Source organism: Cucurbita moschata, unplaced genomic scaffold (assembly GCF_002738365.1).
Source record: "Cucurbita moschata cultivar Rifu unplaced genomic scaffold, Cmos_1.0 Cmo_Scf00063, whole genome shotgun sequence".
Lineage (NCBI taxonomy): Eukaryota > Viridiplantae > Streptophyta > Magnoliopsida > Cucurbitales > Cucurbitaceae > Cucurbita > Cucurbita moschata.
In genome coordinates, this window is record NW_019268579.1 from 1,034,364 (window position 1) to 1,053,994 (window position 19,631).

Sequence of the window (19,631 nt, forward strand, 5' to 3'; positions counted from 1 at the left end):
CCCCCCCAAAAAAAAACACCGTTACTTTTAGAACTTTATCCGTGTCGGTTTAAAACTTAGGGCAACAAACCTGTATCACACTAAGAACCGTAATGAAACAAGGATAAACGTAACATTTGCAAATCCATTTCACAAGAACCATAAACTGAGTTCTCTTTCAATTGAATCTGGACCAGATGTTTGCGTACTTCCTTATAATTTCCATTACGTCCTTGAAAAGGCAAATTCAAGAACCTGATAAGCTTCAGACTACAGAGCCTCTACCACCCCACGGTGAATTGCTTGTCCGAGTTAATGAAAAGAACGCAGTTGGAGGAAGAAAGAGCTCTAAACTCTAGAGAACTCTCGACTTTTATTTCAAGGTAGAAGAAAACGCCACCAAGAGTCTTACCATCATTACTTGCCAAAATAGTGTCTTCAGCAATCCTACGAAACAAGTTCATATTCATCCTAACCAACTCAAGTACTTAATGACTACATCTTTCAGAGTTGAGTAAAAAAACGAAATATTAATTTGAAGACATACAAGAGTTTGATCATTGTTGATGATATTAGAGTAAATCATTAACAGGGGCAGATCCCAGCCACATAGCAAAGCTACATCGATCACAGAGAAAACAACTGAATAGCATTGTAATAAACATATGAGATCGGACAGTGAATTGCTACACCACATCTTCACGTCACTAAATTCACAAACTTTCCCTATAAGATACAAGTGTTTACACTACGGAGATCAAAATTTGAAACTGCAACAAATCTAGCGTCCACGACCACGACCACGCCCACGGCCTCGTCCTCGTCCACGCCCCAAAGGCTTCCCTATAGTTGCAAAAGAATGGGGAAATACATAAGCAACATATTTGACACTGGGTGGCATACGATTCAGTATAAACAATTTGACTTTCAGAAAACACCATAAAGTACAGGCAAAATGCAAAGACAGCGCATACCTGCAGTTGGTTTCTTGGGCTTGACCCTGGGTGTCTCTTCAACAAGTAAAGTCTCAAGATTCAAGCTGTCAGGTAGAATATAATATCTGATGTTGTTTCCCCTCACACTTAAATGATCCATGGTAACTGGATTTTTCCCCTTTAGAGTAAGCTTTACAGCCTTCAAATGTGTATTCATGCTGATATCCACACCTAAGTGATACAAGAAAATCAGCCCGTCAATGACTTCTAACCTTGACCAATGCTTGGTTTTAAGCAAAAAGAGTAAGAGCTTCTACATCAAGTTCATGCCGTCATTGTTCTTTTTTAAAAAAAAAATAATAATAATACTCATCTGAGCATGTTTTAGAAATAAATTATAGAAAACAGGAACGTAGAGCGTAATTTAGATGCTTCAACATATTAGGCCAAACAAATTTCACAAGCTGTAAGTGCAAGATAGGTTTTTATTTTTCATTTTTTTTCATATCCATTCATTTCAGATCCAACCTGCGACAACTGACTGACCCTACTATATTCTGTTGCCAAGGTAAGTCATAGGATAATAAATCCTAAGTAGGTAACCAACATGGCTTGAATCCATTCTCTCCAAGTCATTTGTTATTTACATGACCCTTATTCAATTAGGCCAAGTCATAATGCACTGCAAGGTATGTTATTCAAGCATATTGTATATATTGACACTTATTTATAGTTTCAAGTGAAATCCTACAACAGAAGGTGTGACCAGCTAAAACTATGACATTGAGTAGAACTCTTCCATAAAAACAGTTGTAAGAAAAGACAACAATAATTAGTTTCAGAACCAGCAGCACATAGAAAAATACATCAAGTGGAAGCTGGATAGGAGGTGTCCACAACAAAATGCAATCTCATCATAATCACCAACTTTTTTTTTTTTTTTTTGGGGTGTGGGGATGGGGGATATAAGATACTTGATCGAAATGGAGTTGGACTTCCCTTCCATTGGGTCTTGGGGTTTGGCTCTTCTATAAGTAGAGAAATAGTGCCCTCCTTAAATGGTCACGGTGAGAGGTGATGGTCGGCATATGGGGTGGAACCACAAGAATTTGCTATGAAACCTAAACCAAAGGTTACATTGGAGGATAATTGTGGAGTGCTTGTTGGCTCTTTTAAATAGAGAAATTGGTAGTTGGATTGCCTTTGCAGAAAAGATCAATAGGGTTCAATTAGAAGCTGGCCAAGACAAAGTAGTAGGATCCATTGATTCATCCAACTGTATCTCCACTAAAACCACTTTCATTGAACTATCCAAAACCTGCTAAAGCTGAAAAGTCCTTTGGTTAAAATAAGTTATGAATCTCCCCAGGATAGACAGGATGTTTGTGCAGTCTCTTACTTACAGAAGCCTCAACACCCCAAGAGAAGCTAAAATAAAGTTCCCAAGTTGGGTTGTCACCCCCAGTTTGTAGCAATGTCGCCGAGAAACATCTACGTATTCCAAGGTTATCAAGAGCCAGAAGGCTTGTGGTATATCATAAACCACTCTAAATTGACAAAAGAATCCAAATTCCAATTATCACTTTGCACTGAGATATTCTACAACTTCCAATATAGTGGCGTACAAAGATGAAAACAGAATGGAAGTTAAAGTTTAAAAAACCTCTGCCAGTAAGTTCGTAAATCTAGGGTTTAAGGGTTTAACAAGATTAATGAAGTTTTTATGCAGTGCGAGTTAGTGAGTGAAAGAGAAATGGAAACCTGTGATGGTGCCATGGACAACGGTTCCATTTTTCAGCTCGATTGAAACTGTCTCATTGTTGAGCTTCATCAAAAACCTGTGAATTCATCAAAACCAAGTTTCTAAACATAAAACGACCACTAAATACATCAAACAACGAGTAGTTCGAGAAAAAAGAAGCTCAGAGTAAGAAAAAAGAAGAGCATACCTAACAAGCTTCATGATGGCGGGGGAATTGCAAAATGTAGGGTTTCAAGCACGGACAAACAAAGGAGGCGGGAGGGGAAATTTGTACAATTTCAAGTATGTGGTACGCCTGATAAGTAAATGGAGAAAATAAGTGGATATAAATGATAATATAAAGAATAAAAGGACGAAAAAGAAAATTACGTATAATAAATAAACAAATAAAGAAGTGGGGTGCTTGGTATGAGAAAATACTGCAGCTGGCGCGTACAGGTACAACCATTACCGTCGCTCCCTACACTCTCCGTCTCTGCTGCTCCGATTTTCCGCTCGTCTTTCCCTTCGTCCTCCTGGTTTCACCATTTTTATCAGTGAGCTTCCTTCCTTTTTGCCGTTCTCCATAGCTTCAAAACATTAACATTTTTCTCAGTACGTAACGTTAGCATTCTAGCAGGTACTAGAGGTACACGTCTTGTTTTGTAGTAACAATAAATCATAAGTTATTCCTTTTAAATAAAAAAACATCGATGATGAAGTTCGATTGGAACTTAGTCATATGTAGCTTGACTTTACATTTACAATGGCTTGCCGCTCCGACAGCATATTTCCCCCAGCTTTGTCGTGCTTCAATCAGACTAGCATTTTTTTTTTTCTCTCTGTTTATGTTCTCCGTTTTCCCTATCGAGACATTCGACAAAATAAAGTCCTGATGCTTTGTTTAATTTTGTTTCGCTTCAGTTCCAGATGAAGATCTGTTACTTAGAACCTGTCGCTCTTTCTGTACTATCATTATGTTTTTCCCTCTGGGCACTGTTTTTTTCTTTTTTTACTGACTTATTTTTCCATATAACGGTGTTTAACATCCTTCGCCATACATGTATTGGTATTCTGTCTGTTTTTCCTCTCGATCTTCTATTTTCTTAAGGCTTCTATGCTCCCTTATTGCTGTTTAGTGGTGCTTTTCGTTTCCCAGTAGCTTCTTTTACTTATTTATTGGTCCTGCCCTTTTTCTTCATGAAAACCCAGGAATGCTTTTCCTGTTTCGACAATTTGTTGTTTACAAAACATAGCTAGTACTTTTTAACATCGTATTTTCAAAAACAAATGGAAAATATGGGGAAATGCCCATTTCATGTGCTAGTAGGCGTTGGGTTTTCAAATGTCCCTTGGGTATGCTCAGGTAAATCGATATATTGGATGCCCCGGGAGAGATGTTCTAGGAATTTTCGATTTATGTTTCTGATTTTTTTTTAAGGAGTTATTTGGTAGGTGACTTAGAGTTACTCTCAAGAAATCTGTAATCGAGTACTAGTTCCCTCTCAATTGTTCTAACAACGGTGACTTCGGCCGATTCTTTCTTCCAGGTTCGTATTTGATTTTTGGGGTGATTTGACGCTTTGGAGCAGCTCTAGCTTATTCTAAGCAAATTTTAGCTTCCTCATAAGTTGTAGCAATGCTAAGAATAGCCAGTCATTTTTTAGTTCTTATCGTTAAGTGTTTCAGTTTGAGGACTGATTCCTTTTGAACTATTAAGGTTTAGAAAGTTGCAATGCAGGAAAAATGGAAGGACAAAATGGCTGCAATGGCTCTGTACAAATGCTCTCTCTGAATTTTGGTGCGAATGTCAACATTGTTTCCCAAGTACCTGGAGATTGTACTAACCACCACCATGTTTCGGCTGCTGATAGGAATCTAAACCAAACTAACTTCCCCCACATAATTGAGTGGACTCAAACTGCAAAAATGTCTCCGACCTTTGTTGAGTTTATTGCTGAAACTTCAAACTTTCCTAGAAAGGAATCTACCAAAGATATGATAGCAGTTGTTCCTGTCAGTTCCATTCAAACTATTGATGGAGTCTCTGAGATTCATGGAGAAATTTCATACAATCATCCCGCAGGTTCATACACTTCAAAACCTACTGATTCACGCAAGGTAAAGCCAATCTATACCAAGCCTAACATATGTGAAATAGTTATGGTCGTTACTGTGCTTTAGGCAATCTAGATCTTGTAAATATAAGGATATAGGCATATTCTCTGCTCTCAGTTTTGGGAACAATGTATATTAGCCATATTTATTGCTTAATCAACATTTATTACTAAATTACACCACTTTCTGGATCTTTTCATGTAATCCTAATATGTGACTTTCGGATCAGGACAATATGTCAGGTAGTCTATCCAAGCCACGTACCAGTTCATCAAGTAGACGAGGCTATTCAACTGACCGTGTAAGCGAAGCACCTTACCACTTGCAAAAATAAGAAATTAAATAAATAAAATCTATTACTATGCTTTACAAAAGAGCAGAAATGTGGTGGCATTAGTTTGAATTGTGAAATATACTCAAATTAGGTTATTTTGTCATCCAAAGTGAAGACAAAAATTAGTGGTGATTCCATATTTTATATTTAATAATCTATATGTTTACTTTTAACTAAGAACTAGCAAGATTGGATGTTATCTGTTGGGGCCAAATTTAACTTGTTTAACATGTCTTCTCATTTCAGCAACGCAGGATAAGGATAGCTGAAAGACTCGAAGCATTGCAGGCACTACTGCCTCTGGCTTCAAAGGTAAACTCGTGTGTCATTATGCCACAGAGAGGCATGAACTTTTATAAAATCTTCTAAGCACTAGATTGACTGATACCGTTCAATATATATCATTATAATAATGCATTGAGTAAGCGTGCTTGAGCCATTCTGCTGTCATAAATTTCCTGAATTTTATTGAGGATAAAACTATAAACGTACTTGAATGCATTATCTTTTGAACTTTCCATTTCTTTACCTGCAGCATAGGATAAATATCTTCTTTAAATCCATTTTAATTTTGGTTTCGCAAGGGAAATCAAGCATCTGCTCTAGATGATGTCATTGACCACATCAAGTACTTACAGCTTCAAATAAAGGTGGGCATCTTCGCCCTTGCTCTGTTTTGTACGTTTCTTTATAGGGTACTTTACAGTTTTGATCCATATGTGCTTGTAGCTTGTTGGCTTCATGGGTCTTCCTAACCACTGCTGGTGTTTTGCCGTCAATTGATTCCCACACTCGGGAAAAATGCTTTCGACGGCTTTCCGTCAATCTATACATAGCTCATTTCCTTCATAGTCTTAAACACACGAGATTTTGAGAGAGTTTTCAATCATTCTCTTTTAGTTAAAATATTTGATAAAGAAATTAATTTTGGTGGGTTTTAAATATTTGAGTGTATGAGGTACTTGGTGAGTTGAGTGTGCTCTTTTGTAATCTCATCTTTTGGAACATTAGTGGAAACATTCTCGTCATCTTTGCATGTGGATGTAGGCATAGTCTGAATGACACAAGTTCTTTTAATTTTTTTCTTCTCTCTTTTTACATTTGTTATTCAGATTATTTTCACTGTACATTTTAGCCTCTGCTCAGGTTTGAAGGGATGTTGGCGTGAGAGAGAGAGATCCATATGCTGGTAATGTAGATAAGAATTTGGCTCATCGAGCCCATACGCTGCTGATTATCTCAAATTGTATAAGCATTGATCCAAAATATTGGAGACTTGTAAAGAAATATAGTAAGCTAGTAGCAAAAACTTGGGCATGTTCTTGAGCAATAAGGGCCCATAGTCATAATGAATAAAATTGTTTCAATAAGCAGGCGACCTGCCAATACTTCGAAATATCTTAACGTACATTATGGTGTTATGGGTGAAGTTGCTTTAAAATGATTTTAAGGGTGTAGATGAAACTGAGGCATCTATGTGGCTGCGCAGGACTTGAGTCAGAGTAAAATAGGCGGAGAATCCTCTTCTGAGCCTTTCCTATTCGTTGAGGTATCATCACATGTTTGATTTTAGCATTTCACTACTTTCTTTTGGAAAGTTCATGCAATTCTCATGTACGGCTTTCTACTATTATTTCCATACTTAGAAATTTGGGGATGGAAAATAGAAGCTCCTTTATTATTGCTTTTGGTAGGGATATGGCCATTACATGAGCCATCACGAGATGCAGGGCGAGCCACTTGAAGAGATGGTAGGAAAATTGCTGGAAGTTGACCCGTTAGCTGCTGCTCAGCTGCTGGAGAACAAGGGTCTATTCGTGATGCCCATGGATTTTGTTGAAGGATTATGCTGAACCATTTAATCAACCATGGAGCTTCCTGTATGAAACAGTTCTCTCTCGGTTAATGCTTCTGCTTTATTAAAGTACCTACGGCTTGTCAATCACCTCACTTGAAAGTAAAGATACCTGGGTAACACTGAAAAATGATAGTTTTGTTTGTCCGTAGCATCATTCCATTTTGGGGAAAAAAAAATCTCACTACGTTTGACAATCATTCTTATTTTTCCTCATGATTTCTGGGTTTTGTTAAGCATTTTTAAAAATTTTGTCAAACATTTTATTAAAACTTCAAAGATTTATGATTGGGTGGTGAATCGATAGAAAGTTAAGTATGATATGTGACACCATTGTACTATTTAAAAAAATAGAAATAATAGAAATAGTAGCGAGGCAATAATTGGGGCATTGCCTTTTATCAGAATATATATTGAAGACGGGACGAAGGGACCAAACCCGACACTAACCTAAGTGTTACACACTGCCCTTATGCATCATTGTATTCGAGATTCAAATTGATGGCCATCTGAGTTGCAGTTTGATTTTGATTGCCACCTGCCAACAATACAATCAAATTAATCGAACATTTGCATTCAAACCAAATTGTAAATACTACTTCTAGAGATGTCTACCAAGACAGAGAAGCCTTTCTAATCCAGTCTACTATTTCAATTTTTCTATGTAAGGATTGGGTTTGCATGGGATTCCTCGCAGCATTGCTGTGAATCGTAATCCAACTTTCATAAGATTGTTCTGAGAGGATTTGGTTAAATGCTTGGGCACTCAATTGAAATGGAGCACGAGCTATCACTCTGTGACAAACCGATAACCAAACTGAGTTTGTCAATCGAGGTATGATAACTTATGTATGTTGCTTTGCTATGCAATGTCCCACCAGGAGGGTTACATGGGTATTGTGAACAGGGAAAATTATTGCGCTAAATCAAAATGAAGCTGACACCTCAATTTGTTGGACCCTTTAAAGTGCTCAAATGCGTTGGACCTAAGCTTATCGCATCCTGTGTTTCATGTCTCCCGACTAAAGAAGGCAATTGGGTACAACAGTCCGGTGGTCCAAATTCCCCCAATTTGCCTGAGAATACCGTTTAATAAACGATGCCAGGGGAGACCTTGATAGGAAGGTGTATGAGAGAAATCATGTAAGGCAAACGTGTGAGCAGAGTGATGGTAAGTAGTTATGAAGTGAAAGGGGAGGAGCTTTAAGGAATGTTTCGAGCCTGTTTTTGAGAGAGAGATTGGGAGAGAGGAATTCTTTCCTTGGTTGTACCCTTGTTGATAAAATAAATAGATTTGGGGTCTATCAGCTTACCTAAAAATGGCATGTGACGAACTGGATCGATCATAAATAACCCACATAATCCATACATAATGAGTTTCAACATATAAATAAAGTCAACCCAAACAAAGATTAAGATTCTACGATTTCATGCTTAATAATGTCTCTTCATCCAAGCTCACTTAGTTCTCTCCCAGTGCTTCCTTGATATCAGCCTGCATCACACACATGCAACAGCCTCATTTCCACTGATAAACAGATTGGTATAGATGTTGAACAGCTATTGAGAAAATACCTCAATTGACAGGGGAGTAGTGGTTGTGCCATAGCGTTTGATGGCACGACCTTCTTTGTCAACTAAGAACTTGGTAAAATTCCACTTTATTCTTGACCCCAAAAATCCAGTTTTACTAGCTTTAAGGAACTTATAAACCGGTGCCGTATCAGGGCCATTCACACTTACCTGAAAACAAAAGATGGGTTGATTTGAACTCAGAATTAATAGTTTAAAGATTTAATAATTCTCTCATTTGGATGAAGGTGACCAACGAAACCCTGCAGCATCATGCACTGATAAGTTTTGAAGTGCAGCATGGTATATTACATGGAGTTCAGCTGGTTGCACCACAGACACAGACTGAGTCCTCTTGTTTTTTTCTGTTCCTAATGAAACATCAAGCTTTCATTGATAAATGAAAGTGGCACAGACAGAATCTCTTCAAGAAAGGCAGTAATAGGAGAATCTTTTTTTCTTTTTCCTTGTGAGAACAAGGTTTTCAAGAGGAGGGTGCCACAAGGCAAACCCAGTAGGTCAATCTTAATAACTCACCTTTTAAGGGCTCCAAAACGAAAAGAAATGAATGAGAGAATATCCAAGATCTGGAGTTAACCATGACCATACTTGAATAAGGTATGTCCTTGAGTTCAAATATCTGGAATTTACCTTCCTGCATGTGAGCTGGCTACCTCACCAATGAGTGGACTTGACCCAGATAGAGGATGGATTAGTGGGATTATGAGTAGCATACATCTAACCTTTTCTGTCTTTAACTATAAACAGAAAAGGTTTACACATTCTGAGAATCATTTCAGACAGACATGAAAAGGAGTAGAGACAGCAAGAAGCAAGTTAGTTAAAATAGTTAATACTAGGTCAACGCTCACGATGAAAGACAGTTGGACAGGAAAAGAAATTTGGTGTTTCAACTTTGAGATTATAAAATTGAAACTTCAAAGTTGTAGTAGACATGAAATTGTAATTAATTTTAAAAATTTGCTTTCCAAAGATGAAAAAAACTAAATAGATTTCAAATTAAGAAGCATAGGTTACCTTCTGGAATATTGGATACTCAGCTTTGAATCTTGTACAGGCAAATTCCTGTGCCTCCTGGCTCGATCCAGGTTCCTGACTCAAAAACTGATTACATGGGAAGGCCAAGATCTCTAACCCTGGAAATCAGCACACAGGTAGAGTTAGCGAAGTAAAGAAGCTAATTGACCAAACTAAAACAAGGAATCTTCATTAATCCATCCTTGCACAAACTAATGTTGTTATAAGCAAAGAAAAGCGCATACCTCTTTCCTTGTATTTGCTGTAAAGTTGGGTGAGCTGGGTGTAATTTGAATCTGTGTAACCACTGCCCAAACCATTCAAATTTCTCCAGGAATAAGAATCCCTGGAATTCAAGTAACCAAGAGAAGCGAGGTACAGAGCAAAAGAAAACCAACCATTTGGAAGCAACATTTACGACAAGAACCACCTTTCCCCGGTAGATGCTTAGATCCACATCTTCTCCTTTCGCATCCTTCACCATGCCAAATAACTCAATTCCTTCACTTTCCACTTCCAACTCTTTCAAAAACAAGGCAAAACTACGAGAACTTACCTTCACCACAAATTCATGAATGGACTTCTCAGACACTGATTGAGAAGCGCCCATTTCTTCTTTCTTTTCTTCTGCTTATGCGTATCCTCTTCTGTTCTTCTTCTTCTCTGGCAGGGGATGTGTGTATTGATATTTATGTATACCATATTTCTTCATTTAAAGAAAATTAGTATAATATTTAAAAAATAAAAAAATAATAAAAAAAATTAAGCCAGAAAATTTAAATCAATAAAAACTTTAAACTAACATCGGTAACCCAACACTTGTATATTTTAAAATTTTGGTGGGTATCCGTCTCAAACACATCTCTTAACTAATCCATTATTGATGATATCATATTACTATTGTTGTCCTTTCACCGCCTATCTTCTTCGCAATGAAAAACCCATTTATAATAAATAATCCAACTTGTTGGTTAAGTAGCATTGATGTTCCTATCAGGTGGTTGTAAATGGAGCAGAAGAAATTAAAAGGAGCTGAACTATGCATTTGACTAAATTTCTTTTTTCAGAAAAAAAGAAAAAAGAAAAAAGAAAAAAGAAGAAAGAAAAGCTGAATCCATCCATGAAGGATGGTGGTCCGTCCATATTTGAGATAGATGGGTGTTACGGATGAGCTCAAAGACTAGTCTCCATCACTGTGTATGCCTTAATGTCCTCCACTATCAATAGGGTCTTCCCGTTCCTCCAATAATTTACAAAGGATCAACAACTTTGTCTTTTTCTCCCAACTTAACTTGAGAGCCTCCAATAGTGTTTCGAAAATCGTAAGCTGCCATCATTGTTGTGTCACTTGTGCTGCCACTGAACTAAGCAAAAAGAAAGAGTAGTAGTAGTAGAGAGTTGGTTGACTGGTTAGAGTTTTGTATAAAACTGAAATCAGTGGCAAACACAGAAACAGTGATTTGAGTTGGTTCAAAATTAACAACCGCCTTTGAAAACTGAAAAATATCTGCATCCCTTTATATTCACGCTCCAGACAAGATTCCCCACCATATTTTGTAATGTGGTCCATGCCATGTGTCCCCTCCATTTTTCCTTCCACGTGGCTCTCCTCTCCACTCCACTCATCAAAGTTTCTAGATGCTGCCACATGTCGATCTAGCAGGCACGTGTCTGGGAGTGAATTGAAAATGGGAATCCTTGCAACAGTATAACCTACCGGAACCCAACCGAATAATGTTTTAAACTTGAAGAGAGAGGGAGGTGAAAGGGGAATTTGGGCATGATGAGAATGAGCACGGAGGACATGAGCTCAGATTTGAGTAGGCAATATGATGATGCGAGGGGCGGACGTGGAGAGAGGAGAGGAGTGCCACGCCTCTGAACAACACCAACCAACTTATTTGGGGAAGGATAGATTTTGGTGGTAGTGGAAGTGGAAGGACTCGTGTCCAACGTTTTGATAAAACAAAAGGACGCGCAAATCTGCAGATATTTTTTTTTTGCCTTTGCAACCCGGAGAGGCGGAAATGGATTTCCTATTTCCCAATAATATTTTAATTGGACACGTGGTCTTCTCTCCTCAACTGCTGACGCTTCCTCTGGATTCTCTTCTCAATTCCACCAATCACATCCCCACGCGTGTCCTCTCCTCCAATTGGTTCCCCACACGTTCCCTCAGGATCGCAGGCTATAATAAAGTGACCAATCACCAAAGGGACACGTGTCTGATTTGAGTGTTCTAGACCCGTAGTAGACTTCAGACATATATTGGAGTGGGTTCTTGTCTTTCGCAATTGGCATTGGCCACATTTTTCTTTTCCCCCAAAACTGAATAAAAATGAACGCCAACAGCAACAGGAGGGTCAGACCCTCTCCGTCGCCTCAGGGCTCCGACTCCAACGACTCTGGTATCCTCAACGAGCGCATACTTCTCCTCGTATTTCAAACAATCAAGTGGGACTTACAGACGCTTTGCATCACCGCCTCCCTCAATTGTAAACTTCGAGCCATAGCCGACAGACTGCTCTGGCGCCAGCTCTGTCTCAATCGAGCTCCCCGAATGGTGGCCACATTGACCACCGGGGCTCCCAATGCCCGCGTCGGCGGTGGATGGAACGCGCTCGCCAAGCTAATGTTCTTCTGCTGCGGCTGCCAGTCCAGCCGCCATTTCAGGGTCGCCCAGCCCCTGCCCGGACATTTCGTCCACGAGTCTCGCTTCTCCAAAACCTCAGGCCGAAGCTTTCTCACCAAGAAATGTCGAGGAGACTTGCTGTACGTGAGCGATCCCTGTGAGCATTCCAACGGGAGCGACGAGGATGATTTGGGGATCTACAGAGGGGTATTTCGGGGATTTATGAGATCGAAGACTAGGGCATTCTTGATCAGACGGCAAGTGAGGTTGGAAGAGAGGACCAGATGCCCATATTGTGGGGCTCGGGTGTGGAGTATGACATCCGCTCGACTCGTACCCAAAAGCGCGGCTAGGCGGCTTGGGACGCATGATGGAGGCCTCGAATATTTCGTGTGCGTGAACGGCCATTTGCATGGCTCTTGTTGGCTCGTTCCTCTATCGTCGGAGGAAGACAGGGCTAACAACGAGGAAGAGGAAGAGGAAGAGGAAGAAGAAGAAGAAGAAGAAGAAGAAGAAGAAGAAGAGGAGGAGGAGGCGGCGGCGGAGTGTGACAGAGAAGTTCGTGAGATTGGGTTTGAAGACCGGACGGTGACAGATGAAAGCGCGAGCTCCACGGGGGAGGAGATAGTAGATAGTCGCGGAGAGGTCCGCGTCCACACCACAGATTAGAATGGGATTTGCATTTGGGCAGTTGGTAGGCCAAAGCAAAGCGGAGAAGCCGATCAAAAAAAGTTAGAAACTGATGTAGAAAATAGGAGGGGGGCTAAGGTATAAGCAGTAAGGGTGAAGACAGGCAGGCTCGAGGAAGCATGGTGTTGGCTGTTTGGTTTTGGTACGACGCTCAGTGGTCTCCCTTGCAACTTACAATTCTGTTTCCAACACCAGCGATTACGAGTATTCTAATCACAATCACTTTTCTTTATCTTTTTAAATTAGAGTAGCTTGGACTTTTGCCATTTATATTCTTTTTTTCTCATTTCATTACAATGCCCAGTGAGCCGGGGCTTTCCAACCCATCCTCCGCTAATTTTCTCTTCTCAAACACACGTGCCTTATTGCTTGAAAATAATCATCACAAATCAGGGCTACTTGTATTAATATCTACACCAGAACCAGGTTGTTTCAATATAAATTTAAATTTTGTGTTCCTGTTTCAACGTCAATTCATTTTAAGACAACGATATGGTTAAAGTTCGACTAGGTTTATTAGAAACATTCTTAAAAACCAAACGTGGACGTGGATACTTGAATATATTGGGGCAACCTAAAATTCTTCTCTTTTCCACTAAAATCCTACGCCCATTTCATTCCTATGCCTACCCTACCACTCTAAATTCATAGCCAACTCTAGCAGCGTTTCTACCAACCTTACCGTCCGTTGTTTCTCCTGTTGTTTCAACCTGCTTGCCACCGATTCCGCGTCAAAACCATCTGCATTTGCATTTTGCACTTCACTCTGATCCGCCCTGACTTCTTGTAGCAATTCATCAACCTCTCTGACGAAGTCTACTCTCAACAGTGTATTATCAGCTTCAACTTCAAGTGATGGCCGTAACTGCCCTTGATGCTAATCATTAAGAGAAGATATAATAAAAGCAGACTCAGTTTAGACATTCCTTAAATTTTATCATCTACATCTCGTTGGAAACCAATTGAGCTATCATATTTACACTAGTATACCTTATCGATGTCGAATCCAGCTGGAACGAGAATGCTAAATGGATCCTCCCGCGGGAAGGTATCAATCATGCATTTTCTGCAGTCTTTTAGCCATCCTTCATCGTTGAAGTTGTCATACATATTCAGAAGATCGTTGAGAAGTCTCATGGCAGGACTAGCCTCTCGTTTGAGAATTTCAGTCTAAAATATTGAGGAAACTTAGAACATGAATTACTAGGAGAATACACATTCTTGCTTTTTCCAGAATAAAATTGAAGGAAAAGAAAAAAGTAATGCTGGTGTAAAGATTAGTGAGTTGACTTGAATAGAAAAGTGCCGCAAGTTACAACCTGTAACTAAAAACCATTTCACTGGTAAGACAGGATCTAAAATGGATTGTGTAAAAAAAATGGACGGAGTGATAAAAACACCTAAAAGATTAAAACAAAATGTTTCAGTAAATCACGAGCACAAGACCCTATTACAACTGCTATAGATAGATAAATTTAAGAATGATCCTTGGGGACAAGTTAAGAACCTTTTCCTTGACCTACAATTGCAAAACTTGCATGTAGGTGTGTGGATTTGAATGAGTGTTCTCTAAGCTCGTAATCAATATGGCATATTTAAAACAGTTTTGAACATGTTCATACCTCAACCCTTCGATATAGCAGATCAAGACTTCTAATTGCATCCTTTTCATCCTGAAGAAAGAGCCAATTACAAGTAAGCACATACAACTAGGCAACCTACAAAATATACAAAGTGAATGAAAATTAAAGGAATTTGAAGACTAATATACATCACGACGTGCTAAATCAAGTCGATTCCATATGACTAATAGAACAAGCTCTGTTAGTTCCCCTTTCTCAGCAGCTTCCTCAATTTTCTGCATTCCAATTGATAAAATATAGTATCAGAAAGTCAATAAGCCAGTTCTGCAATAATTTAATAGTCAGAAGCTTTATGTGAAAAATGGTACGAAATTAGACAAATTCAAAGAAAAATCACCATGAATACTACCCATGAATAGAACACTATAATCATACCTAAGAAGAATATACTAAGAAAAAACCCTAAATATCCTTCATTCGCAAACCATAGCCAAGTCACTGTGCAGGCTCTAGTAAGCAAACTCTACTTGTTTAGTTGAAAACTCATGGTTTGTGTTTGCTTAAGCTATCTTTTAGTGTATTGTCATAAAAACTTCGCCAAAAGCAAGAACAAGAAAACTTCATGCTGATTCGAAGACAACACCCTACTTTTTGAAAGATCAAGTTAATGATTAATAGTAGCATAATGTTACATCAATCAACCCAAAACTTAAAAACTTAAGCTAATGGGTTATGGTAAATTTAATCTAATATCAATACTATTCCTTTTCACTTGTGGACTTCAAAATTTAAAGAAGACCTAACAAATGGGAATCAATACTAACTCGAGAGGAAATTATATTACAAGAGTTCGAACACAGGACCTTCTACTTTGATAGCATCTTAAATTACCAATCAATCCAAAAATTTAAGCTAATGAGTTATATCAATACATTAACACAATAGTTTATTACCTCTTCAACTTCTTCAACAGCTCTAATAAAGCTTGAAACCAGTTTTCTAGCTTTTATGACATCTTCTTCGGGAAATCCTTTCAGACGCATCCCAATCTCACGATATTCTTCTACCTTTCTTTCCTCTTCTTCATCTTCCTCTTGACGCCTTCGATGTAACTCCTTTGTCTTCTCTCTTTGTCGGGCTTGCCATTCCTATTGTAGAACAGGTTAATATCTGATTTTTTGAAACATTTTCCTTTTTTTAATAAAAAAACACGATTAACGAAAAATGCAAAAGAAGAGGAGGCCAACTCCGAAGTTAAATAAGGTTACAAGAAAGCCTTCTGTTTAGCCAAAACATCATCAACAAAGTAACTACAAAAAGCTTTATAAAGCCCACAATGAAAAAATGTAACAAAAAGAACGTTAATGAACATCAAACGAGGATGCAGTGCCAGAGGAGGCGAGAACATTCAGTTTCTAGTGATAAAAAAATGAATGGACCTCCAAATTCATATCCTGTACCAATAATCTTCTTCGTCATATGATCCCCAAACAAGTAATAGCCAGAGAAAAAGTAGACAAAACAATTAAGGTCACAAGTGAGTTCACAAAAAGAAATCAAGTTAAAAAGCGTCGAAGCAAATGTAAAACAGAAGCTAAAGGGATAGAGGGTGTGGAATTAATGACGTCATATCCAAGAATAAAGGATGTTGATTTATATGCGAAAGTGACAGCCAGAGAAGGTGCATGTGACAAAGAAGTAGGAAATAAGCTAGAATTGTATGTCAAATGGGTCGTGGTACCGGAGTCTATGACCCGTTTAATAGAGGATGTAAGAAGACATTGGAAGGGTTGCAATAGGATTCAATGATGCATGCGATTATATTATTTCTGATGCAATTGGAATTTGGCAAAACCATCAAAAGAAATAGTAACCGATCTCTCAGATATATCATTGGTGGAGGCAACGTGAGCAACTTGAGGTCTTTGACCCTTATTCAAGAACTTCCGATAGTCATGTTTCATATGACCAAACTTACGACAGTTGTTACATACAATCTCCTACAAAAATCTTGTCGCTGATTATCGGAACCAAGTCTCTGAGTATTGATGCTCATCCCCTTAGCAACCTTAGAATCATTCCAACTAATTAGAGTATTGTTAAACTTGAGAACTAGATGAACCAGATGGAGGATTTTACGCACGAAGGACTCTAATAAAGGTTTCGTCCAAATAAGGGGTCTCGGAGGCAGAGAATTTGTGATTTAGTGATCCCGAATTCATACGAATGTCCATTAAGAAAGCTCGTGACACTCATCTTCTCTTGTTGAGCTCGTTGAACCTATATACTACAATAAAAGACAACTATGCATAATATCATATATGTTATAACACTATGTACTATTTTTTTTTTTCTTTTTTAACAAGAAACAAAAAAAAATTATTAAAAAATGAAAAAGACTAAAGCTCAAAATGTGATACCTTTCCACCCTCTTTGCTTTTCCAAAAAAAAAAAAAAAAAAAAAAAAAAAAAAAAAAAAAAAAAAAAAAAAAAAAAAAAAGGAAAAATCGATCCAATTCCAAGCTCACCTTGCTTTCAATCCACAAAACTAGCAAACCTCCCAAACATCCCGAGGATTCCACCTGAACCCAATTAATACCTTTTGAACCCCATAAAGATTTTACATGAAGATTCTACAATCTTTTGAGCTACTGATGACAAATTGAAATCTTGAGTCAACACTATCGGGGCAAATGCTTCACAAAAATTCTTCAGACTCCTTCGTTGGATCCATTTCCCAGACCCTGGTGTTCCAAGAAAAAATGTTTATAGTATATCAAAGAGGGATTCACACTTAAATTAATTTTTCTGAATGGTCGCCTTTGGAAAAGAGGGAATAATTTCACGGAATTGTACACTACTAGCCTTAATCATAGAAGAAAAATTGTGCAAACCGGAATGTGATGCAGATAGAAAATCATTGTCTAAAGCCTGTTTTCCTACTGGCACAATAATTTCAGAAACATTCAGATTACCAGGTGTCGGAAAAAGAGAGACTAGACCTTCAAAACAATGAGTCTTCAGCAATGGCATCATCATTATACTTGCAGACTGGCTGACAGTCAATTTTCAAGCTACTTAAACTCAAAAATGATTCATTGTCTAATTCTATAACACAGTTGGGAAGCATTTCTTCTGATGCAAAGTTGACTAAAGAGGAAGGGAGTAAGATTTTAGTACGGTTTACTTTGTCGGGTCCAATGTTGCATTGATCAATAATCGAGGGCGGTCTCTTTGGCATGGACCTCTAAATGCATCAAATTTGCCTCTTGGCTTGCCATTTATAATGGAAAATGTTGTGGGGGATATACACCCGCATCTATCGTATCCCCTTGTTCTCAAACCCTTTTTTGACAATGATTCTCTTCGAGGAAATCCTAATCCATCTTACCAAAAGGCCTTTTCAATATCCAATTTAGTAGCCACCCCTGGTTCTTTTTTCCTGACCCATTCATCAATAGCTCAGGAAATATAAATATATATAATTAGTTTCTTTGAACCAAAATGCTCACTCTATTTCTTTGACCAATATATTTTCTTTCTGATGGTCAGTTAAAAGAAAAATGCATTGATTCTCTCTGGTGGCTACCACGCGCTTCTACTACCTCGAAGAAATCTATCCACCCTCAACATTAAAGAGATCGAACAAAATTTGCATCTATCAGCTTTGTAAAATAACCTTTCAACTTATTTTCCTATACTTTCATTCGTGCTGTCTTTCCCTCTCATTTCCCCTGCTTCATTGTTCTTCCTCTTTTCTTTTCCCCCCTCCCTCGCTCTCATGATCACGAATTTTGGGCCACATCAGTATAATTAGTAAAATAGGAAACACAAGTTCTTCTACGACGTTTAACCATGGTCGCAAGTTTTTGGTCAGCCAGAAAGGAAGATGACGAAATAATTAGAGTGAGGATTTGGTGTGTAAAAATAAATAAGTTTTTCCAAAACATTTTGGCGAACAGGAAACTTCCCCTAAAATCGCCCAAGTACAGAAATTGTCTTTTATTTATGTTAGAAAGTGTTTCAGCTTCAGCAGGTTCTATATAACAGGCATGTGTCACTCGGAAAATCAATCATTTTCATCTCTGTCAAGTGTTAACCCTTTTCCAAACCACCAGAGAGAAGGAAAAAAAAAAAACAAATAAATAGCAAACAAGAAGAAATAGATGAAGAAGTAGAAGCTCAATCAACGGAAAATGCAAATTAGGGAGTAGTTAAATTCAAATATCCACGTACATCATCGTAATACTCTTTGGGAAGCCCATCAATAAGCGGCTCTTCCTTGCTCAAGCTCCTCCTTAAAACTGACCATCAAAATCACCAAAACCACCAAAATGAGAAGTTACGATAAATTCAGTATCTGAAGAGTGAATAAACAAGCTGCAAGAGAGCTAACCAGGACGAGATGAATAAAGCTTTAAGAAATAGGAGGTCGAAAGCTTCGGTAAGGTTGGGGAAGCAGAGGGTAATGGTGGAACTGGTGAGCATCTCAGCCAACGCACCTGTGCCAACATTATAGTTCCGAAACAACCAGCAAGCTGGGAAAGGACTTGGATGCTTGCACGGACGGATTTAAAGGCCAAGGGGCTGAGACCCTCGATTTAATTTTTTTTTTTTTTTTAAATAACAAGGTAAATGACAATTTAGGACTAGATATAAATATGACTTAATCAAGATAATTACTTCAGTAAATTACAAAAATGCCACTTTGTGATATGGGTGCCACCACGCAACCCGCTTTCCTTCTTTTGCCTTTTCAATTAAACAAATGTACATTTGTAGTGTGGAGATCAATCTTTTAGGGTACATTCACCTTTTATGTTTCAATTACTCGTCTTCATCTACTTGTCATGTCAATTGCTTTTATAAATTACATTTAAAATTCATTGTTCTTATTTTATGTTTTAGTTTCTTTATTTTCTGTACTTCTATTACTGTATTGTAGATTTAATTTAATTTAAAAATTAAATGGAGAGGTATTACAAAAGAAAATCGGTGGAGTCATCATCTTCATTGAATAGAAGTAATAGTAGTTCAGATAGATATCTCAAATAAGTAAATTTAGAAGATCTACAAGCATTCCAATCCAAGAATTATATATATATATATATATATATATATATATATATATATATATATATATATATATATTTT

The 19,631-nt window shown here is 38.0% G+C and overlaps 5 protein-coding genes across 6 annotated transcripts in view; 2 read left to right on the forward strand and 3 right to left on the reverse strand.

Annotated features, from left to right (window-relative positions):
• Positions 1-2,971, reverse strand: part of LOC111437383 (small nuclear ribonucleoprotein SmD1b) — a 4,007-nt gene extending 1,036 nt beyond the window's left edge. Inside the window, exons 1-5 of one of the 2 annotated variants that reach the window (XR_002709433.1) lie at positions 2,864-2,971; positions 2,676-2,752; positions 954-1,145; positions 527-822; positions 392-426 (exon numbers count right to left, since the gene is read on the reverse strand). Coding sequence is in view for 1 of the 2 variants with exons in the window: in XM_023075325.1 (XP_022931093.1) it covers positions 761-822; positions 954-1,145; positions 2,676-2,752; positions 2,864-2,877 (345 nt within the window). In the remaining variant the exon portion in view is untranslated. Of the gene's footprint in view, positions 1-391; positions 427-489; positions 823-953; positions 1,146-2,675; positions 2,753-2,863 lie in introns of those variants that run through there. The other variant, XM_023075325.1, reaches the window with a different exon arrangement.
• Positions 2,972-3,295: 324 nt separating this feature from the next.
• Positions 3,296-7,147, forward strand: LOC111437381 (transcription factor bHLH69-like). The gene is made up of 7 exons (XM_023075323.1): positions 3,296-3,304; positions 4,397-4,776; positions 5,003-5,074; positions 5,354-5,419; positions 5,692-5,757; positions 6,597-6,656; positions 6,802-7,147. Exons 2-7 carry the CDS (start codon positions 4,402-4,404, stop codon positions 6,958-6,960), a joined length of 798 nt encoding a protein of 265 aa, XP_022931091.1. The 5' UTR covers positions 3,296-3,304; positions 4,397-4,401; the 3' UTR covers positions 6,961-7,147.
• A 1,124-nt stretch (positions 7,148-8,271) lies between these two features.
• Positions 8,272-10,235, reverse strand: LOC111437382 (probable glutathione peroxidase 5). Its single transcript, XM_023075324.1, has 6 exons — positions 10,129-10,235; positions 9,971-10,047; positions 9,818-9,879; positions 9,573-9,691; positions 8,538-8,705; positions 8,272-8,457 (listed from the first exon to the last, which is right to left on the reverse strand). The coding sequence occupies exons 1-6, from the start codon at positions 10,180-10,182 to the stop codon at positions 8,425-8,427; spliced, it is 513 nt and encodes a 170-aa protein (XP_022931092.1). The 5' UTR covers positions 10,183-10,235; the 3' UTR covers positions 8,272-8,424.
• A 1,460-nt stretch (positions 10,236-11,695) lies between these two features.
• On the forward strand, positions 11,696-13,265 carry LOC111437379 (EID1-like F-box protein 3). Its single transcript, XM_023075320.1, has one exon. The coding sequence runs from the start codon at positions 11,911-11,913 to the stop codon at positions 12,871-12,873; it is 963 nt and encodes a 320-aa protein (XP_022931088.1). The 5' UTR covers positions 11,696-11,910; the 3' UTR covers positions 12,874-13,265.
• Positions 13,266-13,276: 11 nt separating this feature from the next.
• Positions 13,277-19,067, reverse strand: LOC111437380 (protein PALE CRESS, chloroplastic). The gene is made up of 7 exons (XM_023075322.1): positions 18,874-19,067; positions 18,714-18,781; positions 15,431-15,625; positions 14,666-14,752; positions 14,517-14,567; positions 13,885-14,064; positions 13,277-13,771 (listed from the first exon to the last, which is right to left on the reverse strand). The coding sequence occupies exons 1-7, from the start codon at positions 18,989-18,991 to the stop codon at positions 13,526-13,528; spliced, it is 945 nt and encodes a 314-aa protein (XP_022931090.1). The 5' UTR covers positions 18,992-19,067; the 3' UTR covers positions 13,277-13,525.
• Between the last annotated feature and the right edge of the window lie 564 nt (positions 19,068-19,631).